Source organism: Oreochromis aureus, linkage group 12 (assembly GCF_013358895.1).
Source record: "Oreochromis aureus strain Israel breed Guangdong linkage group 12, ZZ_aureus, whole genome shotgun sequence".
Taxonomy (NCBI): Eukaryota; Metazoa; Chordata; class Actinopteri; order Cichliformes; family Cichlidae; genus Oreochromis; species Oreochromis aureus.
Genome location: NC_052953.1, coordinates 3,247,744 through 3,274,922, shown reverse-complemented (window position 1 = coordinate 3,274,922; position 27,179 = coordinate 3,247,744). Strand labels below are relative to the sequence as shown.

At 42.3% G+C, this 27,179-nt stretch overlaps 1 protein-coding gene across 1 annotated transcript in view; it reads right to left on the bottom strand.

Moving 5' to 3' along the window:
* Positions 1-27,179, bottom strand: part of adamts3 (ADAM metallopeptidase with thrombospondin type 1 motif, 3) — a 184,556-nt gene that overhangs the window by 112,109 nt on the left and 45,268 nt on the right. The window contains exon 7 of the mRNA XM_031756603.2: positions 6,370-6,526. Within this exon, the coding sequence (XP_031612463.2) occupies positions 6,370-6,526 (157 nt within the window). The remainder of the gene's footprint in view (positions 1-6,369; positions 6,527-27,179) is intronic.

Below are 27,179 nucleotides of genomic sequence, written 5' to 3'. Positions count from 1 at the left end.
TCCCCTCCCCTCAACCAATCACAGCAGATGGCCCCGCCCCTCCCTGAGAGCCTGTTTCTACGGGAGAATCCTTCCTGTTAAAAGGGAGTTTTTCCTTCCCACTGTCACCAAAGCTCTTGCTCATAGGGGGTCATCTGAGCTGGGCTTTTCTCTCTTTTCTCTGTATTGTTGTTTTGAGGCAACTGTTGTTGTGATTTGGCTCCTTATAAAAACAACTGAAGTGAAAATCACAGAAAGCACTCGGTTCAGAAAACAGCTTCAAGAGCTGCTGCTGGTAGTTTGAAGAGATAAAGAGCTCATCTACAGAGGATGAAACTGGCCGAGGCTTTAGAAACATGCATCAGGCTGAAAGGTAAAAACTCTTCACACGTTCTTGAATCTGATGAGCCTTAAAGTCTTTACAGAAGGAAAGATTACAATATTATTATAATCAAATGTCAACATGTGAAATTTAAAACACTGCTTTCAACTGGCCTGCAGACTGACTCTGTGAAACGTCCGTGAGTTTAAATATGAGACCTGAAACTTGTGTTTGAATCATCTTTACTTGACTGATAAATTCAGTGTTTTGACACAACAGGAGTGCTACTGTCTGCTCATGATCAGCAGAATACCAGGAAGTGTTTAAATCACTGACCAGGACTGAGCAGCCAGTGGAGAAAAATCAAAGAGGCGATCCATATACGTGCAAGTGTTTCTTTGAGAGGCAGAGGTTGTAATCTATACCCGAGCACACCTGATGCCTGCACATATCAGTGCTCTGCTGCAAAGACTCAAAAGCATGGCACAAAGGACTTACAGATAAAAGGAAGTCATACTGAGCCCACTGTATATACATATTCCTGGTATGTGATATGGAATCGTGTGATTGTCGGGGTGAGGGAGTCTGAGAAAAGCAGAACTGCTGCCACAGTTTTACAGTGAGCGGCATGTTTTCTTTAAAGCACACTTTCAGGTACGTGCTGTTGTTTGGCGGCTGTGTCAGCGTTACCACATCAGCAGTGGAGTGCAAACATGAACTGAACCATGTCAAAAAGGCGGAGTGCATGATACAGGCACAACACTTGTGTAACGGTGTTCAACGCACCATTGCTTCTGTTAGTGAGGTGATGCAGCTGGGCTGGAAAGCAGTGCAGGAGGAAGCGGCTGACATGGAGCCACAAACAAAAACAAAAACAAACAAACAAAGAGAAAAAACAGACTGACTGATCATCACAAAGCAAGTCCCACTGAGCTCGCTTTGACTTTCTGTACACAAGTGCTGTGAATTAAAGAAAAGCTGCTTGTTTTAGAGAAAAAAGAACAAACCTGGTTGCTTCTCATCAGCCGTTCACCTGTTTTCACACAGCCTGGTTTTTACAGCCCGACTCTCACACCTCAGCAGGAAATAAAGGTGCTGAAAGAGCCAGCACCTTAACCGCACACACACACTGTGACCAACACAAACCATAAGCTTCACCCTTCACCCTTCACTCTGTGTACCTGTGAAGCCCATTTACACTGGGCGCTGACTTATTTTAAGTTGCCTGCAGGAAATCCAGCACCTTGGCACCTGGTGCAAGTTCACACAAAAGAACTTTTCAGCATCACGTAAAATACAAACTAAACTGCTAACAAATAAATAAATAAATGGCTGCACGCCATCAGCATCCAGCACGGCGAACAGACGGCTGCCTCGCCTTCTGCAACAAGTCGAAATTTAAACCTTTGAGACGTGAATGTTTCTAAGATGATGCGCATGGATCCAGTGAGAATCCTGTGCTTTTAAAGACAAATACATTAAAGTTTTGGAAAGTACGCTTCAAACGTACAAGATAACACGCCCGAAAGCTGCGAGTTAATCTCCCGCTGAGCAGGATGTGCCTTGGAAAGCAGCGTCACAGCAGCGACAGAGAGAAAAAGGAAAACCTACACATCCGCCATCATCATCCACAGTCCTCGGGTTACAGGACATGACACAGACTAGATGGCTTCAAAGTAAGAAATCCAATCAACACCAAAATATCCCATGATGGGAACTCAGCCAAGAATAAAACAGCTCTGCGTATGGTGCAAATAATCTCCTACAGCACCGCCGAGGCTCAGCGTTAACCCTTTACTGTCATCTGATATTTCTTTGATGGTGTGCGAGACAAAGCAGCGCACAAGTGCTTCGCTTAACCTGCTCCTGGAGCAAACTCTTAACTCCTCATCACAGAAAGTGCTGGATTGCCTAATCATGCTGATTGAGATAAATAAAGTATATCTCATCTTATTCTAGTAGCTCACTGTCAGCTGCATAATTATTTTTCCAGGTGTTAAAGCTCCAACAGTTAGGTTGAGATGTATTCCTGCCATAAACTGCCATAGAATGGGTCTAATATTACTGACATGCTTAAACTTTTGATGGGGACCATATAAGACACATATATGGCATCACCGATGGATGTATATCAGTATATAAAACGTATTTATGGATGTTAGAGGCTGATATTCTTCTGCGGAATCACACATTTTGTGCAAGTGTTCAAAGATGGTGTTTAACAGCTGAAACAGTTTAACTGACTGAAGATTTCTTTGTTTCTCAGACAAAAAGTGAATAAATCACATCAGCAGCTGTTTTTTAAGTGAAACATATACCCGTTCAAAGTTTTTTTACCTATTGATCGTGCTGATGATTTAATTATCGGTGCTTCACACCAGTTTGATGTGAGGACTCAGACGCTGTGACGGGATCAGAATCACCATCTTTCATCATGTCTGCGTGTTGCGCGTTTCTACTACGAAACGAGCAAATGAGGCCTCGCCACGGCACCTCCCTCATTTCTTCCTGTCTGTTAGGAAGCATTTCATAATAAACAAGATGCAGCAGCTGTAAATAGTGGTGCCAGGGCTCAGCTAAGTGATGGGGTGCTGTGGTCTTTAAATGACTCACATTTTGTTCAATCTGACAACCAAGTAGGTGAAAATACTTATTTCTGATTGGACACACATTATTCTCCTTTTTCTCTTCTCCCACATTTCCTGTCTCTCTCCACTTCAACTTCACATTAAAAAGGCAAGAATCTATTAAAAATAAACTTAAAAGACAACAAAAATGTACTAAAGAAGCATGTTTACTGTTGAGGAGCAGCAGATATTTGGCTCTTTCTCATGTCGCCACGGCGTGAATCGATCAGTAAATTCAGCCTGTGCTCGCGTCCACTCGCCGTTTTCCAAACGTCTCCCTCCCAGTTGGATTCCCGCCGTCTCCTACTCGTCTGACAAAGAGCTTTCACCCACTGCTCTCAATTTAGATTTAAATGAGCATCTGGAATATTTATTTCATCCATTTATATTTAGTAGTTTTGGTATCCCACATATTCAATATTTTACAAATGTCACAAATAAATGATGTAAAATATGTAGATGGGGGAATTTCATATAAATGCAGCAACGTGTTTAAATGAAACTAGTGAAATTAATTTAATTTGTACTGTTTGAATTTATTTTATTGCATTATGTGGATTTTTTTTTTTTTTTTAAATTTAACACTGCACCCAGAGAAAATTCATAATCTTAAATATCACAGTTATGTTTGTTTGGCATTAATGTGCATCAGTGATGTGGTTTGTAGTGTTCGTGCCTCAAATGTTCATTAAATTCTCTCAGTCTGCAGCGTGCGAGGCACGTGATCAGCTCTTCATAGTTACACTTCGTGCTGATTTATTCCATTTTAAAATTAGATCACCAATTTTGCTACACAATTTTATTTTTTAACTCTTTAATGAGCTGCTCAGTCTAAGTACTGCCCTCTTCACATGAGGTGACGACATATCACACTTTTTTCAAATAAAGTCAGTTTTTCAGGATTTACATTGTGTAACTAAATCATTAATAACAGTCATTGAATGTTTTCAGAGTTTTGCAGGACGTTTGTTTGATCATATTTCTGGTCCTGTACGTGCAGCACAGCTCACAGCTTTCGCAGATGTTTCCTTTTGTCCTTCTTTTCTTTGATTTGTAAGAAATTAATTCCTTAAATGAGACAAATGAGATAATGGGATCATGCCTCTGTCACTAAAGAATGAGCGGACCACCTGATGAACCGACCTCTGATAACGTCTCTCAGCTTTCTCACTGAGAGCGCTGGTGCTTATCAGCACAATCAGTCTGTCGTGTTTTCTTAAAGAACATCTGTTATCTGTTTCAAAGCAGGCAAAGAGCCAAGACAGAGCTTTATCCCACAGTACCAAATCTCTCAGCTGATGCTAAACTAACTCGAGCCCCATTTGGATGGGATTAGCATTACTGCTTCTTGGTAATTTACCCTATTACTACAGATGACAGGATAACCATCGGAAAATTAGGTGACAGTCAAAAACCTTCCAGTGAATTATCTCACAGCCAAGCTTACAGATGTCTATGAAACAGATTTTATTATATATACATATTAAATGAGTTAACAGGGTTTTGTGCTGTAAAGTGTCACCGTTTTAGATACGCACTCGTCCATCCATCCATGATCCAAGCTGTCACAGCCTGTTAATCCCTAACAACAACATTCAAACTCCACCTTTTACAGTCATGGACAAATAATTGAATCAAGTTATTTATTTACCTCATGTTTTATGTATTTTTTATTTCTAAAATCTATTTAATGAATGACATTAAAAATAATTGTTATGGCCTCTGCCCGCACCAAGCCAAACTTCCAGGTGAATATGTCTGTGAAGGTTCTCAGTCATCCAGGTCATCGTAGTCAAAGGAATTTGCAAAGAAAAGCGTCTGGACTTGTTTAAGTTGCTTGAAGACGTTTCACCTCTCATCCGAGAAGCTTCTTCAGTTCTAAGGTCTAAGAGCCACCTCCACAGGACAAGACTCAGCTGTCCATCTGCATCTTAAGGATAAAGGTCACTCTTTCGAGGATGCCAATGTTCACATTTTGGACAGAGAGGACAGATGGTTTGAAAGAGGAGTGAAAGAAGCCATCTATGTCCACTGTGAGCGACCATCTTTGAACAGAGGCGGTGGTTTACGACACCAACTGTCTGCCATCTATAATCCAGTTTTGAGTTCCCTCCCCAGACGCCTTAACGCCCACTCACATCCTGGGCCATCTGACCTCAGGAAATCACATGACAAGGTGGGGCCAGGTTTCACAATGAGCTCACCCGAAACCCTGGCTGATTAGGTCCCACACCCGCTTTCACACCTTGGCTCATGTGATTAGAGGATCACCAGGGGGTCCTTTGTCCCTCTTTGGGGGGATACTCCCACTGGGTTTAAATCTGGGACTCTCGGCCATTTGACCTTAGAACTGAAGAAGCTTCTCGGATGAGAGGTGAAACGTCTTCAAGCAACTCAAAGAAGTCCAGACGCTTTTCTTTGCAAACTCCTTTGACTTCCAGGTGAATAAATATTCCTACATTTTGCACGGCAGCTTGCTCGCGCGGGGAAATGGAAACAAAATTGTAGTTGAGGAACTTTAAATTGAGCAACTGATTGCCTGCAACATACTCTGCTCTTTCTTCAGGATGGCTTTTATCATCAGGTTTTAGTATGCAGGAGCATGAAGGCAGAGAAAATGAGTTCTGGAGCAGCAATCAGGACAAATGCGTCCACTGGCACACCGACGTGTGGAGAAAGGCAAAGGAGATGCAACACTAAGCACGTCTGTCACAAGTTCAGATCTCATCATAATGTAAGCACAAACTGACGCGGGCTCACGAGCACAGCATGCGTATGACTTCAACCCCGTATCTCACCTCCGTTTGCCCCACAGCCACAGGGAGAGGACTCTGCTGCACCCGAGTCAGTCATCACCCTGCTCCGTATTCTTAAGCACTTCTTAAAAGTTGCAGGTGAAGCGATTATTTATTTTAATATAGACTTTGTTGTTCTTAAACACAGGGTGAGTCAGTGGTTTCATCACCCTTCCTGAGCACGGTTCTCCTTCACAGTCCAAGTGATGCATTACATTTTCCAACAGTGGCAACAATGACATTTATTTGGTATAAATAGAGGGCAACATTTGCATTTACAGCTCCCTGTTGCAGTTCGTAGCATTAATAACAACAGTTAGAGCAACGGCAGAAGTCAGAGTAGCAGTAAAAGCAGCAGCAGTACAGGGAACAAAATCTAATTAACTGCTTTCACTGATAACTACGAATAAATGCTGAAATGTTAACAAGTGACCTAAACTCCTGTTCCCAACATTTTTAATGTTTCTTTTTTGTGTGTTTGTCATTTTTAGAATCTCTAAAAAATTGCAACGATGAAATCTGGACTCTGTACCTTCACAGATGTAAATGAGATTCATTTTTCAGGAAAAGATACGTTTAAATTGATTTGGACACAAGTTCATAAGTAAGCGAGTACAGCAGGAACCATCGTGGTTGTGCCTCCTACCTTGTAGCTGGTAATCCACAGAGATGTCCAAGGGAGTCTGCAGCAGAGCTGACCGGCGGTAAACCACGTGGACCCTGCCCTGGTCCTCCAGCTCCTGAGTGCCTTTCTCCAGCGGCTCGATGAAGTACTCATCCGATTCTGTGCGAATCATCCCAGCCTGCAACAGGTTAGCAGGTCAGTGACTGTGTAGAACCTGTGCAGTGCATTAGCATGCTTCATCACTGACACCGAGCGTGTTTAGACCCAGAAACCTCATTGCTCTGATAGCATTAGTTTTATTAAGAGGCAATTAAAATCTACATGCCCCACAAATTCCCCCCATCATGTATTAATAATCTAGAAACTCTGTGACAGTGTTTTCATGTAATTGTAAATTAATGCCTCAGTTTTCAAAATCCAACTAGAACATCTGCTGAACGTCAAAACTTGTTTCTTATCCCACGTATATACACAGATGAAACCATGACACCAGAATGTCCTACCGAACAATATTATAGTTAGAAAAATGCATAAAATATAGCACAAAGCAAAGGCAGACGCACTAATGTAATATTTAGTAATTTATTCAAGAGAGAAACTGGGCCTCTCATTAACTGCTTGGCATGTGCAGGACTCTGTTTCTGTGCCATTATTAGATATTGTTGTGACTCTTTTTCTTCAGCTTTCTGTTTGCAATTATCACCTTGTTACCCAACAAAGGCAGGTGGTGGTCCTGCAGCGCGCTGCATCGTTAGTAACACATTGGCACAAAATTGCTTTGTGATGGCTACCTGCCAACCTCAGATTTCCTGCAATAAGAAGCCAGTCATGTCTGTTGTTTATGGCGGATATGAAGGGTCACGCTGTCCGGCTAACGCAATAATGCCCAAACAGACCGAACGTACAACCCATCAAGACTGAATGATGGTCTGAAAAAGGTGTTACACTCTGAGTAAAGCCGTATGAACAACACAATGATTTCCACTTCTGTGGAATTACTGTGAATTTACAGCTTTTTCCTTCAAAATGATGCGATCCAGAATGCTAAATTATTCATTTAAATTATAAGCTAAAACACTTGATCAAGACCAAAGTCCCGGTTTCTTGTTTTCATAAGAAATAAGCCACAATCCTTAAAAATTAATCAAAGAAAGGCTTGAAATGTTTCATTTTACCTGTAATGAATAGAAAACACATCTCAGTTTTATTCTTTGAATTAAAATGCAAAGTTTTTCAGAGGCAGCAGTAACTTATCTTTGGCACCATGTTTCCATGCATCTGCACGTGCCCTCCATGCACACGTGCAGTGGAGAAAGCAGAGAGAGCAGCAGCATCGGTTACAACAGAATACGACATGAAGTCATTAAGAGTACGAAGCAAGCAGCTGAGGTGGAGGTGGGCTGCAAACCTGCTTACAGGGGTGCGGCAAATGTGAGTAGGCTAACTAATGCTGCACTCGGTTTGCTATGCTCCAAAACGACAGGCACCCATATGAGAGTGTGGGACATTTTAAGTGAGGGTACACACTCTGTACACACAGTATGCAGACACATTGTGTTAGCGCTCGGTCGATCGGTCCTGCTAAACTCCCTCTGGCCTCTTCACTAACAGTCTGGTGGACTGTGTGCTAATGGTGTTAGCAACCAACCCTCACTCTCAACTCATTTCCAACTTCAGAGACTCCAATCGGCTGGCGCTCTATCCCCTCCTTTACACAAACGACTGGATGGATCCCAAATTAAATTCTTAGTTAAATTTACATGCAGCGTTGATACTGTGTGACTGTGTAAGTGTCCCAGTTGTACGTCTAAACCAATAAAGTGAATATTCGTATCTGAAGTGTGCTGCATGTGAAATTAAATTAAAACGTCTGGCAGCCACATGACGTCTGGGGGAGAAGCTCAGCGCAGTTTAATGCAAGTTTTCTTCTGGCAACAGAATAAAGATTCATATGATTAAGTACAATAAACCAGGTTATGATGCAGAAACGTGTCACGTATGAACTGGCTCATTTAATTGGCCATCTGTCACTTAGTGTGATTATAGGAGCAAAAATAGTGAAATACGATAAACATGTGAGTGTGTTGGTTTTACTGCGTGACAGAGCTCAGACTTGGTTCACTGCAGGGAAAAACTCGCTCATCGTGCCGTATAAACTCACACTTTGCCTGATTCGGGGCCATTTGGTGTCACAGTGACTGTTAAAACCTTCAGCTTATGCAACAAACACGGTCCGTGTTTCAAAAGATGATGAGGGTTTTTAATCACACCTCCCGTAGAAATGTGGTCTCCGGACATTTCTGCAGAGACAAACCTAAAGTCTGCACAGATGTACACACTCAAGAAACAAGAAAAGAAGAAAGACTGAGCCAAAAACAAACCGCAGCGTGCACAGTTTACCAAGGAAACTGTTTTCACTATTTCTGACTTCACTTGTCTAAGCAGACACTAACAAATAAGGTAAGATAAATTACAGCTCGTTGAGTAGCAGACACAGACTTACAGAAATGATATTTTTTAACTACATCAGTGTTTATGTGATCCCAACAAAGCAAAATAACACACGCAGAAGATAAACGCTCTTCACATTCAAGTGAACTCTGCTGCAGCTGATTGGAACAAATGCAAAGAAGAAGAAATATCCAGCGATTCCTGACGCGTCATCCTTATCAAAGAGAGTAAGTAATATGGTGGAGTCTGTAAGATAAAAACTCTTACATCAGACTAATGTTATTTTAAAGATGTGCTCCACTGCCGTCTGTTTGAAAAGTTTACATTTTTCTGCTCACTTGAACACATGTTCTCCTCAGCTTATTTATCGCACACCTGCAGGCGTCTGCTTGCAAACACAGATTCTATATATTCTGTATGTCAGCGTGCATTATCAGGCCCGAGCGCGGTTTGCCTGCTGTTCACTGGCATCCTGTGACCAGGTCAGCACATTCTCCGCCATGATTTATTCCTGACAGAACCAAGAACCACCTCGTCATCTCTATTTACTCTGTGTTCATCCAACACTCCTCAGCTCAAAACCAAAGAGGCTGGAATCTGGACAGTAACTGAGCCCGCAGGCATATCTTCAACTGTAGTGAGATTCATGCACCATAGCTCTATCTTATTTACCAACACCAGGTGAAAGCCGAGAAAGAAAGACAGCTGAACATCTCAGAATGTACAGGCTCGGATACCGCGAGCTCTCTCCATCGGTGAGGTTCTTTAAGGGTCTTCGACAGGTCACGCTTCTCTATTTAAGCTCAGCCGAGCAGAGGCAGACTCCAGATCTGAATCTCTGCTCTCACACTCATAATAAATTGAGGTTTGTGTCTTTTAAAGGTGAAGCTGGAGGATCGTGCTAACAAACTGACTGACAGATAATTGGATAAAAGCTGTTTTTCTATCAAGGGAAGCCGTTCAAGTCTGACCAGTATTTGCTGAAGTATTTCAGCAGCTGAAGATGGCACCTTCTTATTCAGACACAGCAGAGCAAACAACAAAAACCAAAATCACAGAGGGGCGTGTGTAATTAGACCGGCAGCTGACATTTGAATCAATTTAATTTTTGATTAAAGCCGCGTTTAAGAACAACACTCCACAGGGGAGCGTTCGGAGGATCTCTAAGAAACTAAAGCTTGAAAGAAAACAACAGTGACCGTCTGATCTTTTACTTAATAGTTTTTTTGATAAACTAGTTTCTATCACAACCCTGAGAAAGTGTCAAAGCTGCAGTCGATACAGTCAGTACTGTTGTCTCCATTGTTTCTAAACCTATTTATCTAAGAACAGGCAGAAGTAGAGAGAAGAGAGCGGCTCGTTGAATCCTACCACGCTTTAATGTAAACACTCAGAAACACCGGTGTGTGAATATCTACCAGAAACACGCTCACTGCATCTTGAAGCTACAATCCTGCCCTGTCACAGTGAGTAACGCGTTTTAGCGATCCACGCCGACCACAGGAAGTGCCGAGCTCTGATTTGAATTGAGGAATAAGCAGTTGGATATATACGCTGCTGTCCTGAAATTAAATTGACATCTATCCCTGAAAAGCAGAGAAATTGCAGAAAAACGCACCGTTTTTCATCCTTTTTCTTCCAAACACTGAAAACAGAACAGTTCTGAAATGAATTTAAGCTTTGTGCAAATTTCTATCTTCTTTCTGGCAAGGATGAGCTCGCAGAAGCGCTGGTGCATTCAGGAAAGGTAAATTAGAAATCATAGCATGCTGAATGTGTCTCCAACAAATCCGTCCTTCCATTTTATTCTGCTTATTCAATTCAAGGTAGCTGGAGGCGGGGGTGGTGGGGATGGGGATGGTGGGGGTGGGTGGGGGAAGGTTGGCAGTGCCTTGCAGAGCTGCTGTAACAAATACTTTCAAACTAAACTCCATTACAGTGATGCCATCTCCTCTAACACTGCTGCACAAGTTACAGCCAGCCGAGCCGTCTAATGAGTCTTATATAAGAAAAATAGGTCACGGGGGGAACAAGGCAGAAGACCGGGGCCTTTTTAGGCTTATGGACAATAAAATGCATGTTGAGGCAGATATTATTAGAAGGAAATTAAATTCTAGTTTGAGTCCATTACTGTCTGGTTTGCATAACTACCCAGGGCTGGACTGCTAATCTGGCGTACCGGGCTTTTCCCCGGTGGGCCGCGGTCAGACCTCTTAACGTGACGGTGCCTCTGCCTACCTTCGCTGAGCGATCACGGTGGGACGTCTAGACCAAAAACACCAGGGCTGATTTTTGTCCCAGTCCAGCCCTATGGTATCAATTTGAAATCCTACATCGCCTTGTTCTCCGGTTATCGCATTCACATGATGAAAACATAATCTGAACTTGAGGTCAAGGTCACCGGGATTCAAACTCATCGGAGATTTGCAGTAGTTCCACCTACAGTATCAGTCTGAAGCTCCCGGATCGCCTATTTCCAGAGTTATCACATTCATAAACTTAGGCGTCCACGCTGGCGGGGTGACAACAGCACCCCATCAGCCTCTTACAGCTGGGGGGTAAAAGCACATATTGTGTGCCACCTGCCAGCTTGCCTCTGTGATCTTGTCACTGAGCCACAGCATTCGCTCTAAGCTCAACGTGGCCTTAAGAGACACACTCCGACTTTTCTTAACAAAAGGGCACAGAGTTGTGCAGTGTGTTGTATGTATGGGTGTGTTTTTAAAGACATAGGTGGCTGTACGTGAAAGGATTAAAGACACACTGCAGCGTTTCTTTTCACCTGCAGGAGCGCTATGGCGTCTTTTCATTTATCGTCTCAGACATGAGGATGCCAGTGAGAGCTTCGGCAGTCAGATAACAAAAGGCATTGAAAAAGCTAGTAAACATGGATTTTGAATGTTTTTTTGAGAACAGAAATGTGGTGTTCCTGTGCTAGCTGAAACACTGGCCCTGGGGTCCTCTTCTAGTTGGACACATGCACAAAACACCTCATCCAAAACACGTCCAGAAGGCATCTTAGTCAGACGCCTGGCTCGTCTCAATGCAGAGGAGTAATGACTCCACACTGAGCCTCTCCAAAAACACTTCTTTATCCTGCGTCTCACTGAGAGCCCAGACACCTTTCAGAGGAAGCTCATCTTCACCACTTATATTCACAATCTTGTTTTTGGTCGATACACACGCTCGTGGCCGTAGGTTCAGCCTACACGCTCATCTCCGTCTTCACCACAGCAGAGCAGCAGAACATCCATCCCTATGGATGCTACATCAAACCTTAGAAATCCAGATCCAGACATATTATTACATTATTCACTCATTCACAGTGAAAAATCTCATTGTGACATCTTTGGATGTCCTGAAACACCAAGAACTAACAGCTGCTGACTGATTCGACTACACCTCACAGCTCCAGTATAAACCACAATATAATTTCAATTCATCTCAATGCTGGAAATCAATCATTTGAATTATCGTGTCAGGAAAGTCATGTCCAATCAATACGCACTTACTGGTCCCGTGTACCTGCTCGAGGGGTGAAACATGACCAATGAGGGGGTCTCAGGTATTCAGTAATGTGAAACTAGGTGATCTGTGTTTAAGTAACAGCCACTTCTTTCCATGGACGAAGGATTTCCAGCTGAACACTCTCTTGTACTGAGATGATCAATGTTATTCACTTCATCTGGTTTCTAGTGTATATTTGCTCATTTCTATTCAATCATAGGTCAAACGTAGCACGTGCAGAGTCAGGATATAACTCGATCTCAGCATCATTATCTGTGTTTCAGCTGCTGTCAGAGTCCAAAATAGAACAAGTAATAAATTAAAAACTAAAGCGCACACAGAGTTTCTCATATTTAGAAAAAAAAAGAAAGGATGATATATTTGGATGATTATTTTACCTGGAGAAACAGAACATAATTATCTCTTTTAGGAGAATTGAATTGTGATAACTTGAGGCCAGAATTTAGCACAAAACATCATGAAATGTCTCCGGCAGCAGGAATTCAGAGGAACTGAAGCTAATCCAAGAAAGGAAATAAGCATTGTTGCACTCTCAAGCTTGCATGCCTACCTTGGAAAGCTTTTTGGTGTTTCTGTTAGTCTACACCTGTTATTTCATGCCTAATTGATGATAATAGCCAGCAGTCAGCTTGTACACCCGGGTGTTTTCCTCACACTTCTGTCTGCAGATGGTCCAAAAGCTTGAAACTGCAGCTTTCTCCTGGTCACGAGTCCCACATTTAATGAGCTTATATCACTAGTGAGGAATTTTTAATGCATTTTGAAGGCTCGTGTAAGGTAAGGTGAACTGAACTCAGCTAACAGGCTCTTGATCAGATGATTCAGGTGGACAACTGTCAGACATCAGAATATGAAAACTGCAGCTGGAAACAGCCTCATAAAAAAACAAAAAACACATTTGATAAAATAACCTTAGCAGAGTGCCTTGATTACCTGATTCCAATGCTTATATAAATATATACATAAATACACATATAATTCCCCTCTCGCCCCTGCGGGCGGTTTATCCTTCAAGCTCGGGTCCTCTACCAGAGGCCTGGGAGCTTGAGGGTCCTGCGCAGTATCTTAGCTGTTCCCAGGACTGCGCTCTTCTGGACAGAGATCTCCGATGTTGTTCCCGGGATCTGCTGGAGCCACTCGCCTAGCTTGGGAGTCACCGCACCTAGTGCTCCGATTACCACGGGGACCACCGTTACCTTCACCCTCCACATCCTCTCTGAGCTCTTCTCTGAGCCCTTGGTATTTCTCCAGCTTCTCGTGTTCCTTCTTCCTGATATTGCTGTCATTCAGAACAGTCTTCTGTTTGTCTACCACCACTTTGTCCGTATATCTATATATATGACAAATATTTTAAAATGATCTTAAGTAGTGCTGTGCTTCTGATCACTTGGTTCCCTAATTCAATTGCTGATCAAATACAGTTTAGAGGTAATAAATTCAATTAAAATAATAAATTAAAAATGTAAACACTTTGTGGTATCACTCTTGCACACCGAGTCTCTCTCGTTTCAGCGTGCGACCCTTGAGGCTGCGTCTGTGGATATCAGGTATGCAGCTAACATTAACGTGTTAGCTAACGCCAGCTATGTCAGCTACTGTTCATGTGCTCAGCTGATAGTGAGGGGAGGGGCCGCGTACCTGTCTGCAGGTGCTGTGTGATGTAGTTTCACCTGGATGAGGCAAAGACAACACTGATGGTATCTATACGGTTGTAAATGAGTATTAATTTTAGCATGAATTAGTATCTGAGACTGAGACAGTTTTTTGGCTCAGCCTAACCGGGACAGCCGAGTCTCAGTGTCTCTTGAATTTGGAGGTCAAAGCTAAAAGGAATTGTGACCTTACAAAAGACATTTTTTGCCTTAATTTCAACAACATTTGGCACAAATCTTTATTATGATAAAATAGCAACATTATTTGAAATCCCTGTGACAAAGTGTTCTGCAAAAGCAGCTTTCTGCCCTTTCACAGGGAAGATCTGCAGAGCAGTGAAGGTGTAAGGTGGCATTTTCAAACCAATTAATCAGAGAGAGGCAAAACATTACTGAGTTTGATCATTTTAACGTATTTCTTCCTCTGAGACCTTCTTGATTTTAAAACACAGTGATCAGTTAGAGAAACACCGATGACACCATTCAGAGCCAGACCACAGAGTTATAGCACAACATCAGACCAACTGTCATCCATCCAGAGATTACAGCGAGCACTACAAACCTAAAGACTTCTGCACGGGCTGAAACCGCTCCACTCCTAACTTTTAATGTCCATGAAATTGCTTATTTAGGACCAAACTATCTTCGTGAGAGCTGAATCAACACAGGCTATTGATGAAGAGGCAGCTGAAAACCTTTCTGATCAAATTCAGTCTGCAGCTTTCTGATGATTAACGTTTAACAGCTCGCGGTCGTCTCCTGCGATGGCCTAGCCGATGATAAGCGCTGCTTGCTTTTCTTTGTGGTGAGTCTCTGTCATTTAATCAATAGCCCGGTTTAGTTAGTTCACCATGATGAAAGGTTTCATAATCACATTGTATCGATTTACATTTTACACAGACGAGCGCTCAAATTGATCACAGGTCATTTGCTGACTCCCGTCTGTGAGCTGTCCTCCAAGTAACTTTTACTGAATGCTGTGGATAAAACGTATAAAACACTGATGTATGAAAACTAGACATGAGCTGTCCTCTCAGGTTTTTATATGACTACAACAGTTTAACTTTATGAATTCCTGTTATTTTTTAGGGTTTTACTACTGCGGCATTACTACGATGAGTCAGATTATGAAAATAAAAATGTAAATTTGAGTTGAAATCTTGATGCTTGTGGTTTAAACCAGTTCAGTCCCTCTTTTGCTCTTCACGCAGACTTCTCACCTGCAGGCAGCCAATCCCTCCTCAGACTACAAGCAACACCCAGAATAATCCCAGGGACATAAATCATGCCTATTCATGATTAGGATCATATTCATAAGAACACGACTGTTTACAGCAGAGGTATCCAACCTGTTTTGTGCCACAGACCGGTTTATGTCCGGCAATACTTTCACGGACCGACCTTTAAAGTGTTGCGTATAAATACAACAAAATAAAACCAGTACCGGTATCAAAGAAAAGGAAGATTTATTCATAACACACAGGAAAAGACCCAGGGAAACCAAGTTAACGATAAAAGCCCTGAAACTCTCGCGGCCTGGTACCAAACGACTCACAGACTGGTACCGGTCCGTGGCCCGGGGGTTGGGGACCTCTGGTTTACATTACAGGTCAGGCAGCTTTGTTTCCTGCAGCTGATTCTCTGCAGTCACCGGTGTAACTTTATACATTTAATGTCAAGAGATGAGTGGTTGCAAGCTTTGAGAGCCACGAAATAAAACAACGAACTTGATTATACTGAATAATGAGACTGTAATAAAAAAAAGGTGATCAAAGATATCATGTGTAAAATCACCCTCAGGATACCTTTAATTAACGTATTAGTAAAACTGTAGATTAGATAAAGAAGATACTCAGTAAAGCTTTTATGAACAGACCAGTTACATCTCACGTCGCCCACATTCAAGCCAGTAAAAAGTTATTATCTGGGAACCTCGGATATATCTTTGTGCTTCCCAACCACTGTGCTGTGGGACACGGGTGTGCCGTGGAAGATTATCCGGTTCCACCTGATTAGTACTCTAAGCGATCGGCGTGAGTAACCGGCAGAACAATTACATTCTCTTCCACTAGAGGGCCGTCCAACTACCTGCTCTAATTAAATGGGTTGCCAACTGCCAGTAAAACAGAAGAAGAAATTGCATAATAGTCATGCTGTAAGTGAGATAACGCAGCACGTAATAGCAATCGATACATATTAGAAAAGGAAAAGTAGTCAATCCGACCTGGATCCTGGAGAAAATTCTCACCCAGATGAAGGCCCTAGCAGGAGTAGCGGTCAGAAGAAAGCAAAAAAGGTATACTGGGGACAAACCGAGCCAATTTAGAAAAATCAATATGCTTTTTGTGAGGGTTTTGTTTGGTGGTGTGCCGTGTGATTTCTCTAATGAGAATATGTGCCGTGGCTCCAAAAGGTTGGGAAACACTGGAATAAGAAAGAAACATTGGGGAAATGCGTCTGTAGCTGGGATGGAGCCTGTATGATAAAATCTGTAGTGAATTATTATGTGGAATCAACACTATAATTAGTGTGAAGGCACTAAATCAAAACACACTTTCCAATTCCACGAGCTTGCTGTGCCCTTGCTGAGAGTTTACTGTGACATATTTTCTGTGACCCAGTATTCGGCATTATCCGATATCAGCGGAGACAATGTCCTACCTAAACACAAACCTCAAAAAAGGGATCAGGAACCCTGTGTTCCATCAGTTTAATATCCCCAACATCAGCCCCTGCCAAGCAGACAGCACTCCTCTGCCAAAAAAAACACATGGGATTCAGCTGAAGGGCTCCAGTTTTTCAAAAACAGTCTCTTTCAGTCTAAACTTCTTAAGGAGGTCGGTGCGAACGTGCTTTCATTTGAGAAAAAAACTGCAATGTTTAAAAAAGGCCTGGATTCAGCCGGGACACTGCCACCTTTCACCCTCCATGTTGTCCAAAGGTGTGTTTGCTTTGAAAAATGTGAGCAAACCTTCGTCATCATTACCTGACATTTTCATCCCCACTCTTTAAAGGAATTCGCAGAAGTTGATTTTTACAAATTTCGGCAGAGGCCTGCTGATAATCTGGAAAACAACTAGAGAGTATTTCTGAAAATGATAAACAGGAAACTGCAAAAACATCTCTGTCTACTTAATAAACGTCAAACATGGCAATGAGCCCTCTCACTGCTATCCTCAATATATCTGTGTGTGTTTGAAGTTTCCTCTTAGCTTCACTGGAAACAGTATTTGAAAAAACAAAACAAATCAATCTTAGAGAAGAGTGAAGTAATCAAAAGTATTATCATTTTGGCAAAAATATCAGGCAGCCTCTCCTCTCAGAAACAACGCAGGAATTCATTTGGTTGTGTCGTTTTGTGCCGCTCCACCAAACAGAGCAAACATTTACAGGCGGCTTTGAGGAGGCGGTGGGATTCCACACTTGACTTAAAATAAAACCTCGTGCCGGTGAATGGCTCTCAATGTCCGTCTGAAACGACAACAGAAAATGTGGGCTCGTCTTAGGTTTATACAGGTCACGATTAAAAATGTTTAAACATATAAATATCAATGCAAGCACCTCGGCACTGCACGCCGAGCCGAACCCACGACTGCAGAGGAGAAAACCTTTTGCATATCTTGGTGTGCCTCTGCCCTGCACCTCAAACCATATACCCAAACAGCTCTGGGGTCAAGCCTCTGCAACAAGCCTTGGCTAAGTCAACAGGGAACATTAAGAACTATCGGTGAATAAAACTCTTGTGCCCAGCTACAGTTCACCGCAAAGAGGAACTGGCTCACTTACTTTTTCTTTTTTTTTTCCTAATCAAATAGGATATTTTCTTCTTCTTTTTTGCCTTTTAGCCCCCGCCCCTCCTACACAGTAGCTCCAGATATGTCAGGAGCTGTGCATGTCCAGAATGCTCTTTTAAGTCTCTGAGGCCAAGAGTGTAGGCCACTGAGCACACGTAGCTCTCAGCAAAACATCAGCATGCTTTATTTGCTCATTTTGTCACTCTCGATGAATCTCAACATTGTAAACACTTCCGCCGAGGCTGCAGGAATTTGAGGAGGATGATCGCAGAATGAGTTACAATGAGCCTTTGCTCCGACAGCATACTGTTTTACCCATCAGACCTGCAGTGTATTTACACTTGCAAGTCTCACACACACACCTCAGACACAGCAGCGCCTCACCATTCAGAGCCGATTATGCAACATGACACACATTAAAGGTGGCCAAGCTTTGCACAGCTGCTGGAAAAGTAAAGGTTAATAATAAAAGTCACATTTACAGTGTTGTTCAGGTTAGGCTACCACACTGTCTGCATCTATCAGCTGATTCGTCAAGACCGTCTGTCTGCTCAGGTATGCTCACAAAAAACCCTTCATATAGAAAGAGAGGAGGAGGGATTTGTTCCAGCTGGCCCGTCCTCTATCTAACATACGACTGGGACTGAAGAGGAATTTCATGGTTGCTTTAAAGCAGTTCCATAAGTTACACTTTATTTGTCATGCTGGTACCCTGTGCTCCACACATGCATCTCTCACTGCAGTTGTCTTTTCCTCTCACACATCATACTTATCTTCACTATCAACAGCAAGGAAATCTGCATGCACTCATAAGCCAGATGTAGATTCAATCAAACAGATTTCTATTTAAACTCTTACAATCTGTCAGTCATGCAGCGACAGATTGAGCCTGTAGTCAATGACTCTCCATTTGAGTCTATTACTTTAAGATGTGTCTGACAGTGACTGCAGATTTTAGCCTCATTAGTCAGCTGAAGAATGCATGTTTAAACAAAGGCACGCTGTATAGTTATGCTTATGCATGCCAGTGAAGACAATTATGTATGACTCCCGCACAGCCGGCCTCTCACTCTTAGTATAACACATGAGAAAAACTTGCAGGAAAGATGATGTGCCATGAGAAAGTTTCATAACCCCGCCCACAAAAAGCAGCAAACCAGACCGCATATACATTTTGCCAATCTCCAGCTAAAGGTCATCTCCTGGTGGACCTCTGCACTGGTCCCAATACTCAGGCACGTTTAAACAGAACTCTGTTGTGTCAATATGGCAACTCTGATAAAGCTAAATATTAGGGAACTAAATATGATGAAGGCTGGTGGTGATGATGGCATCACGGCACTGACGGTGTGTCGCTGGGAGATACCTCACATTTTTATACCCAAATTTGAGTGAGTACACTAGACTTCTATGAGAAGTCAGAAATAAATCAAGTATAACATTCACCCACAGCATGTTTTTTGTCCTGTCTTCCTCCCCTAGCGCTCAACCGGTCACAGCAGATGGCCCCGCCCCTCCCTGAGCCTGGTTCTGCCGGAGGTTTCTTCCTGTTAAAAGGGAGTTTTTCCTTCCCACTGTCGCCAAAGTGCTTGCTCATAGGGGGTCGTCTGCTTGTTGGAGTTTGCTCTCTATTTTTGCTAGTTCTTTACCTTACAATATAAGAAGCCTCAAGGCAGCAGGTGGCTATAATTCGATGCTATATAAATAAAACTGAATTCAACCAAATTGAACTGAATTGACTTTATGTTATACTAAACATAACCTAAGACTCCAATACCATCATAATCATAAACTCACTGGAAGCATGTTTCCTGAGGTTATAGATCAGACATCTTGCTTTAATCAAAGGAGTCGCCCCCTGCTGGTCATCAGAAAGAATGTGAAGCATTTCCAGATGAGGTTTTCTTTTCAAACCCAGAAGCGACGACAGCACTGGGCTAACCTTATAAACAAATCCTCTTCATAATTATAAAGCAGCTGTAGCTGATTCATCTCATGGTCAATTAGAAGTTCATATAACATCAGATAATGACGCAATGAAATTCTACAGTATGAATAAAAGTAGCGCACTTACATGAGCATGACTTCCTGCCTGAATCACATCAGTGGGCTTTTCGTGCCAAAGGAAAATCTGAGACAACGCCCTTGAACTCAAACTACTTCACAGCATCATCAAATTATGCCTTTTATATTGTTTTCAGTTGCATATTATGTGTTAAAGGTTTTGAGCCAAATACAAACTCATATTTAAGTTTGAAAATATTTAGTAATTAGCTTCTTAACAGTTAATAAATGCAGATTTCTGTATCTGTTGCCATGGCAGGCCAACCAATAACCATCCGGGCAGTACGCTCAAAACTACAAACCTGGTGGCTCTAAAAAGAAAATCACATTTCACTGTAATCCATTTCATAGCTGAAATATTTTAGCCTGGACCAAAGTGGCAGACGACCACATGGTTGGCAGAAAGACACAGAAAGAGGTCTTAATGCATTATTAATGGCAACAACATAACATATGCTATGTCAAATCAGTGTCTCAATCCTCTCTCTGCTGGATGAAACACAGAGCCAGAGTAAAAGTCCAAAAATACATCAGACATGAGAAGCTTCCCCTCTTTCCCTTTCAGGGTAGCAAATAAAATATCTTCAGTATGTGAACCATCAGCTGTGTTCATGTGAGTGTACATGAACTGAGAGACACGCAGTGGGAGGAGGGTGATGGGAATGATACACCCCGCCTGACATCTAAAGGTCAGCTGAATTCCTTTGTCATTTACTCCGATTCTTTTTTAAAAGAGGCACGTGGTGCAAGTTTTAATCAGGTGACCAAGAAAAAGGAAGTATCCCTCCTTCTAACCATTTACGATGGACATACTGTAGCTGTTAAACTGCATTCCCTTTACTAAAGCTTCCAACAAACCAGGTGTGTTGAGGATCAAACGCTGTCATTATTCTCCCATAAACAGACCCAAATGAGCTCATGGAGCCCAGATTTCCTAAAATGGTGAAAAGCTCTTTATTTTTTCTATCCACAAGTTTCAGATGACGGGTATACATTTAGAAGGTTTAATAAACTTGCACATATTTAACTTAAAATCTTAAAAGTGCCTCAAAGACAGTTTCTGAAGCACACAAAGTGGTTTCCAAGTCGTATAAAAAGTTTCACCAACAGTGTGCAGACTTACTGAGTTCAAGACTTTTTATTCAACCAAGCAATAAGCTCCAGGATTCATCTTTTCCATGCAAATATCAGAGATAATCATTTCAAGGCTGTCTTTGCTTTTCAGATGAACCCAGAGAACTTAGCCTGTGCACTAAGCAGAACTTTTATAAATCACATGAATGCGGATATAAATGATCTATACTGATGGATGTGAGTCTCATATTATATATAATCCATATTTTCACAGTAACAATGTATTCAATTCATTTCAATTTTATTTATATAGCACCAAATCACAACAACAGCCGCCTCACGGTGCTTTATATTGTAAGGTAGACCCTACAATGTATCAAATGACATTGTGAAAACAATAATGTAAAACAAAAAAGGGGGTTGCTTAAGAGGGTACGACTTACAGCCTTACCACCCTGATCTCCCTGAGCTCAGAGGCTCAGCAGAGTCAGGCCTGCTCAGGCCTTTGGGGGGCTGCCTGGGAACAGCAGGTCCTGTTGGCTGGCAGCTCTGGAGGTAGAGCAGATCATCTAATCTAATGAACCCTGAGCTATTCCCGATGCATCAGAGTGTGAATGAGACATGGTGGAGAAAAGTGTTACACGGGTCCAGTCCATTCATGAATCAACCAAACCCTCATCGCTTCGGCTTGCTTGACCCTTACAGTGAGTCTTTCCTCATTTTATGAATTTATTATAATAGCAGCACATTTAGCAGATAAAGAGCAGGCTCCATCTGTCAGGAGGTGGCACACAGAAAAAAAACAGCGTGATCATTTATCCAAGTGGCTTCGGATTTGGAAAGCAATCCAAAGCGCAACACACAGCAGAGCACACATCTGTATCCTTATAATTATTGTATCCTCCTTAACTCAAACAAGTAAAATAGTCCAGCTGTGCGATCAGTGCATTAAATAAAAATCTCTTACAGACATTTCAGTCCTCGAGCCTTAATCTGGAAGACCACCCAAGGACTGTTAGGTGGATAAGGCTTAATTGGAGCTGGAGCCTGTTTAATTCAGCACTTATTTCATTGCCAGCATCAGATTTTGAAAATCGTCACTCGCAAAACACAGATGAATTTGGTCTCCTCCTTCTCGTGCATGACTCACAGCTATGCTGTTTCTCTCGAGGAGTTAAAAGTGTCACAACTATCATAAGAGGAGACGATTTCATGTTGTTCGTGCTGCAAATTTAATGGAGCAGGCGCCGCACGATAACTTTGTGTCACTTTCTAATGACTTCATTGTAACTATAGGCCTCGGCTTACACGCGGCGGCTCAGCGAGTCAGATTAGAAACATAGATTTTAAATACCCAAATATGGAAACGAGTTACAAATGATGCAGGTTTTGTAAGAGAACTCGCACCGCGAATCTCTGGAGCAAACGTGAGAAATAACCAGGCCGACACTGGATTGCAGATAGAGCTTGAATGACATGCTGCTGATTCTTCTAGATCACTCCTCCATGTGAGCGAAGGAAGAAGAAAACAGAAGTCAGCAGTGACATGTTTCATGTTTTATGAAGGACCAGCTCTCCCAAGCTTTTCTGACATGCAACACGAGGGCCATCCCCCACGCAGGCCAGCAAAGATCGCCCTCGGTTCGCCCACTGCTGCTGAAGCAGAGGAAGTATCTGCCTCATAAGTATTTAGCTGCCAGGCTGCCTGCCTGCATGCTAGCTGCAGTAAAGACTTCCAGACAGCAGCCTGGCTATAATTAAGAAACCGTAAAACGCACACCTAGAGAGGGCCAGGGCTACCACTTGAGATCAAAGACCGCCGGCCCTCAACGACAGGCTTTTAGATCAGGAAGCACTGGTTTGGAGAGCGTTTGATGTTGGGTTCTGTAGTCCTGCGTGTTTTGGATTAAGGCTGCAAACATGAGCAGGAACAAGAATCAGTGCTACGAGCAGAGTGGATAATCTAATGCAAACTTACTAAATAAACTCTATTCTTTTTCTCTCAATTTAACGTCCCACATTCTTACTTTTATTGTGGCGATTTTACAGTTTCCTCTTTATTTTGCTCTCCGGTGTGATGTAACACTGGGAATGAGAAGTTACAGTAAATGAGGTCATTGTGTAATAATGACAGCTGAGAAAATGCCTGTAGAAACAGAAAGCGCAAGTATACGTCTCAATAAGAGCCATCTGAAATGCTTCAGTGGGAACATGCAATACTTCTGTTGTTTTACTGATTGATCTGAAAACATGTCAAAGTCTCTCCAGCCTTCATCTCTCACTACAGTATCGTGTAACACGGCACTTTTCCTGTTGTTGTAACCGAGCTGATGGCTGGAGCTCAGAGTGAGTCAAATCTTTCTGTCATTCCAACAGTTTAGATCCTGGTAAAAGAAATGAAGTAAGAAAAAAAAAATACAATTTTTTTTAACCCAGATGTGGCAACGGGGCATGTTATCTTGAAATGCTGGAAAGCTGGAATACAAGGGGATAACAGGATGCTGGAAATAGTGTCCCTACCCTCATCTATGCCCACAGACGGGGGATAGAGATTGAAGGGATAAGATTATGGACAGAAGTGGTGGAGATGAGCTCTCTGGGCTCAGCTTTAGAGATGGGACAAGGAGCTGAGTCATACAGGAGGAGCTCAGAGCTGAGCTGCTGCCCAACCACACTGAAAACAGCTGGCTGAACTGGTTTGAACATCTGTGAGTATGGGATGGCTGAGGTGAGTTGGACACAGCATCCTGGACCAGAACACACTGGAGTGATTATGTTGCATCACCATAGACTGTTCTGGTGATCTCTGCTTAAACCGCGGCCCCTGGGACTCAGGTAAGCAGCAGATACTGGATGGACAGACTAAAATGTATTGTCCGTTAAAGGAAACAGTGAAGCATTGATCCAGTATTGTGTGTTATTTATGATGTTCATCTTTTTTAATAACCTTTGATACTATGACACTAAACCATGTGACCATAGAGCAGCAGCAGTCTTTTCAAATCAGCCTGCATTTGAGAATAACTGACCAACCTTGATGGGTTTTGGCATCTTCTGAGTGATGTCCCACCACAGCAGCATTTACAAAGCAAAACTTTCACATCCTGTATCCCCCCCCCCGGCCCGACTCTCCTGCAAGGCTGGACTATAAATGTCTTGGGGGAAAAAAAGACTCGGAGACAGAGAATCTGCCCAAGTGATGAACTGCTTCCTCCAGCTCCAATCAAAGGAAACAGCCAAATCCTGCAGCTCGGAGGACGGACTTAAAGGTCAGACTGGCATTATCTTTGTCTTTGGACATGCCTGTCGCTGCAGTCGGTTTATTTTTAGAGATTATGTTTAGAACTTCACAGAGAGTTCAGGAGCTGTTCAGTTCAAAAACAAAATCGGAAAAAACTTTTAAAGCATGCATAATTAATTGGGTGAAAATTACAACTACCAGAAAGAGGAAATAAAACCTGACTGCATGTGTACTACTTTTTAAATGCAAAATTAAATATAGGGACTGGTCATTTGCAATCACCATATTTAGAACCACAAAGCAAAGCTTGGCCTTATTTTTGACTTCGATAATATCTTAAAATTTTAAAATATGATATTTTTTTCAAAAATCACATATCTGTTGACAATTTACCATCTAGCATTTGACAGTCTGTCCACTTTTTCACCTCACTCTCCTGCCTCCTGCTCTCTTCCTGCCCATCATTATTCCTCTGTTTGCATTAACAGTTAAACACACACACACACACACACACAGTATGTCAACTAGAAAACAACTAATAATCTGAATATTTTTAAAGCAAATAAATATTACCTGGAGGGAATCTACAGCATGTCAACACACTGTAAAATTGTTTATTTTAAGTAAAAACCAAAGAGTGAGGGCAAAGCAGAGGCTGCCAGGATGTGTTAACAATGTTGCCTTGACTACCTGTCCACCTTCATACTTGATTCTCGTCGTGTCACTCACTTTCTGCCAACTGCTTCTCTCTCTCCGTCTCTCCCTTCCCAGCCTCTCCCCCCTCGGTGTTGTCAGCCAAAAGGCCAATATAGCAGCCCTGTCTCTATCAAATTCAAACATTGTTCTAGTGTAAATTTGGGTTGCTTCTGGTAACGCAGTCAAGCCAGTAATGAACATTCTCACTCAGTGTTTGCCATCAGAAGATTCAGGCACTGAAAGAAATGTACCCTTTGCACCTGAACGGTTCACTGCAGCATGCATTAATGGACTCCGTCACTAGTTTCAAGTGTTACATAATACATGAATGTCAGTCAAACAGCAAACACCCTGCTTCATCATCCAGTTCACTGTAAATGGGAATGTTGTTTAGCAAATGTAGAAACTAGTTTGACTGCCTGACCAGCAGCGTCATCAGTTTTCAATCAGATCTACGGCCCGTTTGTAACAAGAACAAAAAACAAGATGACATCAGTCCCAATGCTCAGCTCAAGGCTTCAAAATAACAGTTTACAGAGTAACAGATGTCACAGATGGGAATAGCCATCTTTTATATACAGTCTAAGTGAATGATCAGTAATAAAGCCACATTCAGCTCTCTAAAAAAAACCTCTCTGAATTAAGCTCCTTTAAAATGCAGATGTTTGTCAGACCTCTAACAGACAAAATCTAACTTTATTTAATACTACGCCGACTCATACCACTACTACTGAAATAACAATAATAATAAACTTTGTTAGCACTGTTGCCTCACAGCAAGAAGGCCCTGAGATCGATTCCACCATCAGGCCGGGCTCTTTCTGTGTGGAGTTTGCATGTGCTCCCTGTGTTTGTCTCTCCGGGTACTCTGGCTCCTCCCACAGTCCAAAGACATGCAGTTAGTGGGGATAGGTTAATTAGAAACTCTAAATTGCCCATAGGCATGAATGTGGGTGTGAACGTCAGTGCGAATGGTTGTCTGTGTGTGTGCCCTGCGACAGACTGGTGACCTGTCCAGAGCGTACCCCGCCTCTCGCCCTAAGACAGCTGGGATAGGCTCCAGCGCCCCCGCAGCCCTGAAAAGGAGAAGTGGAAGCGAAATATGGAATAAACTTTGTGGATTTAAATGAATAACTTGTATCTTTGGTTTTAAGCTATACGGGTTGACGTTACAGAAGCTGAAACAGGAACAAAGCTCCACATAAAGCTTTATTTTCTTTAGACACAGATAAAGGAAAAAAGGGCGTTCAGCCGCAGTTTGTTATGTGGGGAGATTTCAGATTTGCTTTAACATGGAAATGATTCTGCGTCACAGTGACTCACTTTCCTGCTGCTGCACTGTGACACAGTGTGAACTCATTACTTCATTATGCTCCACAATACAAAGACGGTATCCACTGACAGGAACATTTAGGTTTGATGTCCAACAACAGAATCATTACGCTGAGCGATATTTATTATTTTCCTGAATGCCTTGTGATAACCCTGCCATGTTTTTTACTGAACCGTGTCACATTTTTCAAAGGCAAACCTACAATCTGAGGGGGCAGAAATGAAACTGCATCTCTATATACTTCCACCAAGGTCCATAATTTGGCAGTAATACATGTAAATAGGTTGGAGTTGGCTGCCTAAAGGTTAAAAAACATTTAAAATGTTCCAGTTTTGAGGCTCTCCAGGTGGCTTCGTTTCACCTTCAAAAAAGAACAATAACGTCTTTGTGATTGTAATTACTGTGATCATGTTCGAGTGTTTTTAGTACCTTTCGGGCAGCCGCAGTGCACCGAGGCACAGATACGCAGCCTTTGGATATAAACAGCACAGTTAGTAATCATCACAGCCGGCACCTGCTAACAAGTGTCCGCGCTCCTTAGCCTAGCCTTGCTTGCTTGTGTCTTCATCCCACGCACCGCCACTGTCATCCAAAATTAGCACACAGCGACCCGTCTCTGTGACGCTGTAATTAGTCATGCTGGTTGCTCAGGCTAGCTGCTATACAGGCACAACGTTGCTATGCTCACCATCTTGGTGTGGCAAATATTTTGGCCAAATATTGAGGCAAGATAAGTCAAGGGATCAACACATTTATCACAATCTGTCACGCAGACAGTGTGAAAATGGGTCCTGTACAATGTTTGAATTTGAGTTTAACGTTTGATGAGATGTTTAAAATGAAACTAAAATAAAGAGTATTTGTGCAAAAGTCACGTCCCATCATATGTCAGAGATCAGTTTAGCCAGCTAGTGGAGGATTATGAAGCATAAGGATGTGTGAATATGTGATATAAAGCACAGCAAATCTAGTTTAACACTCAGTGCATCGAACTTTTT